General features: G+C 52.9%; 1 protein-coding gene across 2 annotated transcripts in view; it reads right to left on the bottom strand.

Annotated features, from left to right (window-relative positions):
• Nucleotides 1–2,111: 2,111 nt before the first annotated feature.
• Nucleotides 2,112–6,171, bottom strand: part of KREMEN1 (kringle containing transmembrane protein 1) — a 47,410-nt gene continuing 43,350 nt past the window's right edge. For both annotated transcript variants that reach the window (XM_079762786.1, XM_079762787.1), the window contains exon 9: nt 2,112–6,063. In XM_079762786.1, the coding sequence (XP_079618912.1) occupies nt 5,895–6,063 (169 nt within the window). In that variant the 3' untranslated portion in view covers nt 2,112–5,894. The remainder of the gene's footprint in view (nt 6,064–6,171) is intronic.

Here is a 6,171-nt window from a genome sequence, read left to right as displayed (position 1 = left end):
AAAATATGGCAGCAACCTAGATGTCCATCGATCGATGAATGGATAAAAATGTGATACACACACACACACACACACACAATGGAAGTTTATTCAGCAATAAAAAGGAACGAAATCTTGCCATTTGTGACATGGATAGAACTATAGAGTCAGATGAAGAAAGACAAATACCATATGGTTTCACTTATACGTGGAATCTAAAACAAAAACAACACGCAAATGAACAAACAACACACAACAAAAACAGCAGGCTCATAGAAACAGATTGAACTGATGGTTGCCAGAACAGCAGAGGGTGGGGTGGGGGGAATAGGTAGAAAAGGTGAAGGGGATATAGTCAGTAATATTGTGATAACTCTGCCTGGTGACAGGTGATTACTAGACTTAGTGTGAAGACCACATTGTAAAGTATATAAATGTTGAATCACTATGCTGCACACCTGGAACTAATATAATATTGTATACCAACCATACTTAACATTTTACAAAGTCAAAAAGAGCTCCTGGGAAAGAGAGAAGGAAAGCTCAGAGAAGAGAAACACTTGAGTGAAGCTTTCAGGGGCCATCATATTGCAACAGCCACCGCAGGGGTGGGGCTGGCTGCTGTGGTGTAGGCCAAGGTCAGCTGGGGAGAGGACAGAGGGAAAGAGAGGGCCACAAACTCCATGTCCAGGTAATATGCCTGCCAGAGAACTACGGTAAGCCCTCACTTAACGTCGTTGATAGGTTCTGGGAAACTGCAACTTTACGTGAACCGAAGTATAACGAAACTAATTTTACCATAGGCTAATGGATATAGACAGGAGTCAGGTTCCTACGGCATATTTCTGCTCACAAAACATCACCAGACTTCTGAATAAAGACCTTTGAAAACACTTCTAGTATTAACCATTGAAATAAATGTGAGCTATATCCTAGACACTTCTTGTTCTTAACCCCCCACCTCTACTCGACAATAACAAGGCACAGCTACCATTTACTGAAACTATACTAAGATAATAACCCATCACAACACTATGGGCAGGTACTGAATTGCCCCCATCTGACAGATGAGAAAGTAGGCACACGGGGCTGAGTCACTCGCCCAAGGTCACGTGGTAAGTGGTGGGGTGGGGATGTGAGCCCAGGCCCCGAGTACCTACCCCCTGGCCCATGGGTGTAGCCAGCTTACTCTCACCTAGTTCTCCCCTCCCTCTAGTGCTGGTTTGGGGGCCTGGTCAGGTCCCCCGAGTCTCTCATTTGTGTACCTCCGAGGCTCTGATGGGCCTCCTCACCCTCGGTCTTACCCCACTCCAATCTGTTTTTCCTAATACAAGTGTCTATCCCTCTAAACTAGGAATCTGACGTCACTCCTCCACCGAAACCCTCTGGAGCCTCCCTGTTTCCCACTTCCTGGCCTCTCAGCAAATGAGTGGTGGGAGCTGAATCCTGTAGGCTGACTCTAGGGCTGTGCTCTCCACTCCCACCCCCACGCCGCTCTCCGAGCCTGTTTCCTCACTGACCAAACGGCGACAGTACCTGCAGGAAGGGCTGTCCGGGTATGCGCAGTGCCCGACAGGAGAGTGCCGGGCGCAGAGCGGGCAACTCACACGGAGCTTCCATTGGTGTTATTACAAAGGAGGGTGGGCAGAGGAAGAACTGGCTGCTCTGAAAGGCAAGACGAATCCCACATGGGATAATAACTACATGAGTGTTTTAGACATCTTTTCTCACTTAATCTTCATCGATTTCTGGGGCACAGATACTATGACATTTACAGGGAGGGGAAACTGAGGCTCAGAAGTGGGTTGCCACCTCAAAGTAGATTCAAACCTAAGTTTTTCTGCGTGCAGAGCCTCGTGCTCTTCCCCGAGAACCGCCCCGTCTCACCGGGTGGTGTGCTCATTTGGAATTCCAACTCTTTCAGATCTTACCAGCTGAAGGTCACTGCAGGTCAAAGCTGCGGCGAGACCTGAGGGAACCTGGAGACACTTGGGAAAAACTGAGCCAACGGTGCGGCCTGGCCTGGGCACAGGTTAGGAAGAGCCGCGGGTCTCCCTGCACGCGCACCGTCCTTGGCCGGGGGTTCGGGAGCGCACCCATAAAGACAAGCCAGGGCCCACCCCGTTTCTACAACAATGAGAATTTTATTTTCTCCAGGCAGTAAAAATAACATTTTTCTCTCTTTTGTAAAAGTTAAGTACCATTACATTCCATTTTCTTAAATAACAAAACCCTAAAAATATATATTAAATTGTATACAGTGCGTCACACTTCATCTTATATTTTAAAATACATGATGTTTCTATTTTATTCTCAAAGTTGCATATTAAGAGCATATTTACAAATAAAGCCTTGTCATCCAAAGTCAGATCCCCACGGGAAGGTGAGCCTGGACGTGGGCAGGTCTGGATGCCCGTGCCCCCTGCGGTGGCAGCTCCCCGCCTCGTGCTCCGGAAGACACCTTCTTTCTGAAGCAGGTTTGCCTCGGACTTTCCTCCACACCCCACTTCCGTCTCGTTGAGTATGCTGGACTCACAAGACAGAAGCTGTGCAATGGGCACCCCCCTGGGTCTGCAGGCAGGGGGGGAGGCCCTTTCACCCCTGAGCCGGCCAGCCTGAGGGGAGGCAGCTGCGGCTGGAAGGTTTGAGAAACACCCCACGCCAGGGCAGCTAAGCTGAGAGACCTGGCCAGGAGGTAGAAGAGTGAGGAAGGTAAACAAAGACACCAGAGGAAACACGTAAAAGGTTAAAAATTCCCAAGGTAGTAACAACAGCCGGCATCGAACGCCAAATAGGAGATTTGCAACCCAAGAGGGTGCCAGTTGACTGGGCTATGGATGGAGCTGGCCTGCTCTGTGGGAGACCTGGGGTGGCCTCGTCAGGCAGGGAGACGGGGATTTCTGAGGCCGTCCACTAAGTGCTGGTGAGGATTAAGTGCTCGGACGGGATGCGCAGAGGCTTGGCGACAGCCTGCGTGCCCGCTGGTGCTGGGATGGCCTGGCCAGATCCTCGGCTGGGTCAGGCCGGCTCCTGCCTGAGCTGATGACGGGGCGTGTGGTGAGGCCTTTCCCCACAGGTTTGGCCTGAGGTCCAGGATGGCTGCACTCACTAGTGCTTTGATCTTTGTGGGTTTCTGGCTGATTGGAGTCTTGAGCCAGAGCCCACACTTCAGAAGTTACAGTAATCACCTTACCTCGCTTATACCCTGTTCTGACATGGGGGTGTGGGGGTAGGTACCCGGGGTTCATTCCTACTCTTTCTCTGCTCTGTAAGCAGTGACACATGGGGAAGAACACAGGGCACTGAGTGCCTTCTAGAGGGGCCAAGGGCACAGTGAAACACGGCTAAGGACAGGGGAGGCAACAAGATAGCTGCCCTCTCTCATGTTGGGGCACACACGGAGAAGCAGGGCCTGGTACCAGCAGTGACCAGGATGAGGAGGGCACGCAGGTCCTGAGGCACCCACCTCAGGGCAGAGGCTGTGGACCGGATGCTTTCAGAGCCACTGCCCACGGTGGTCCCCGGAGCCCCTCCCCCTTCCTCTTCCATCATCTTCCGCTGTGTGATCTGTAATGGACTTTTCTCAGGGTCACCCTTTCCAATCGCCTCCAGCCCCTACTTTCTCTCTTCTACAGCAGTGTCTTAGAAGGTCAAGTGCCTCCTGGAGGCACACCTCACCTTTTCTTTCTCAGGCGTTTACTTAGCCACAGGGGACCTCTGTGGGGTGTTGCTGACAGGCTCCAACCAAGACATGGCCAGACTGTGGCCAAGGAGTCTGTGGAGGTTAGGCGAGACGATTTATGGCTCTTCCCCCAGGCTGTCCTGAAGCTGGTTTGGGATTCCCGTGGCCCCTCCCTGGGCAGTAAGTTGATCCTGGCGGCACTGGGCTGTTCCAGGACCAGCCGGAAGGAGAGCACTGGGGCGTCACCAGCGCTTCCAGGATCTCTGAGAAGGCTGATCCTGCTGCAGCTCAGACTGGCTTGGGGCTTGGCCCCTGTGACCAGCGTGTGAGGTGAGCAGGGTGGGCGGGTGGCCCCAAAGGCCAGTGATCAGAGTAAGTCTTAGGCAGCTGCACTGCTTGCTGCTGGGTGAACCCTTTGCCAAATTCCACATTCCCTTGGATGTGGGTCTCTTTACAGCTCAGGGCCCTTTGTTACCGCACACCTGACACTTGTGTTTGAGAAGAGATTCCTCAAAAGCCAGGAATAGCTTGGAAGGGAGACTGCACATGTCAGTATATTTCCAGTGGTCCTTGAAGGGACAGACCTGTCTCCAGACCCCGGGTCTGCGGACAGCTGCTCCCGGGAAACGGCCCTTTCCAGATCAAAGCGTGAAGACAGCACCAAGCAGATCCATGCTGGTGGTGGGTCTCACGTGGTGCCTGGAGCAGCGCCCAGCCCCCCTGTGGACACACGGCCCCATTCCCCCTCCGAAGGCCCCTCTGCCTCCAGCTCCCGGCATCTCTCCTGGTTGCCAAGTGTCACTTCTCCCTGTGGACACCTCCCCGCCGCCCCGTTTTTCTGGCAGCAGCCAGTTTCAGACGGGTTGCCAATGTGGCAGAGCCCCAGGAAGGGCCGGAGCAGGCAGTGGCTCAGGGACTTGGGGAGACGAGGCAAAGTGCTACAAAGAGGGAACCTGGGAGGCCAGAGGCACAGCAAGGCCCAGGCCCGGCCTGCAGAGACCCAGGCTGCTCTTCTCACTGCTGCCGACAAAGCCTGCTATGGGTGGTGGGCACTTCTAAACGGGAGATGGCACTGCCTCTCACAACCAGGGGCAGGGTAGTGTGGGACCCGGGGTAAGAGCCCTCTCCCTCCCCACCAAGCCATTCTGTTCCTGTAAGAAGGGGCAGAGAGGGCTGCAGAGATCATAGGCACAGTGAGGGGTTTTCATCCTCTTTCACAATGAGGGACAGCTGAAGGGGGGACTGCTGGACCCTGCCTTCCATAATGCTGCCCACATGCTAAGCCATGAGATTTATATTCCTGGTACTGACCTGAGAGTCAGCTTAGAGAATCATGGAGAGATGAGGGCCTGGCTCAGGTGCCATAAGACCACAAGCTGTTGGGGGCAAGGCCAGACAAATCCAATCCAACAAGAAGTTACTGAGCACCTATACAAGCTTTCCGTGAAGTCTGTTGTGTGAGTAAATCAATGGCTGCTTTATACGACCACTCCACAAGCTTGCTCTGTTGGTCACCAAGCTATGGAAAGAAGCCCAAATGTGGGAGGCTTCAGGTTTGACATGAATGGGGGTCAGAAGACCTAATTCTCAGGCTGTCCAAGACTGGAAGGCCTTTTCTCATCCAGCGCCCGGAGAGCAAAGCCCGAGTCAGCACAGAGCATGGGCCCTCTTTAGGGCTTTGGGGATGCTAATACCCAGGAGTAGTGGACCAGGCCAACCCTCAAGAGAACCTCAGAATTCTCTGCCTGGCCTTCTTCTAAACCATAAAGACCAGGAGAAAGTGATCTATGTGTGGACAAAACAGAGAAGAAGCAAGCAAGACTCAAGGCACACTACACTTACCCACCACCTGACAGTCATCTAGAATATACCTGAACCCAGTGCTGGACACAACCATCTTTGTCATCTCAGCCCCAGTGTCCTGACACCCCCATTCCTGGATCAGAGTGTCTCTCACACACACACACACACACACACACACACACACACACACACACACACGAGGGCCAGACCCTGGGACTTGAGTTTCTCTCCTAAGTGCAGCTGATGAAGCAGGACGAATCCAGGCTACGCCTGCCCCTGCAGCAGGGCGCCCCTTCCCAGTCCATTGGCAGGTGCCTCTGAAGAGGCCAAGGGAGAGGCAGGGAAGAGTTCATCAGAGGAAACCACGGGAGAGGTGGTCCCTGTGGCCTTGAGCTCAGAGGAACTTCCTGTCCTGGGCATGGGGGAGCTTTTAGTCACTCACAAGAGGATTACGGTCATCTTGTTGACTCTGACCCTTGAGCTTCTTCTTAAAGATGGAAATCGAAGTAGAAGGCTTATAGAAAATGCTCCAGATTTCTCCTGATGTCCCTGGTTGACGACAATCCCTAAGGTCTCCTGAAGCAGGAACACGATGTGATCTGTCAAACAAAAATAACTTAAGAGTTCTTCCTGCCCAGTAGAACAAAGCAGCCCAAACAACCTACGTCGCATGAGAGACCTGTACCTGTGAAATGGGACGCTCGGTG

The sequence above is a fragment of the Cnephaeus nilssonii genome (genome assembly GCF_951640355.1).
Source record: "Cnephaeus nilssonii genome assembly, chromosome: 22".
NCBI classification, from domain to species: domain Eukaryota; kingdom Metazoa; phylum Chordata; class Mammalia; order Chiroptera; family Vespertilionidae; genus Cnephaeus; species Cnephaeus nilssonii.
Note: the sequence above shows the minus strand (reverse complement) of the source record. Positions and strands in the feature narration are given on the sequence as shown.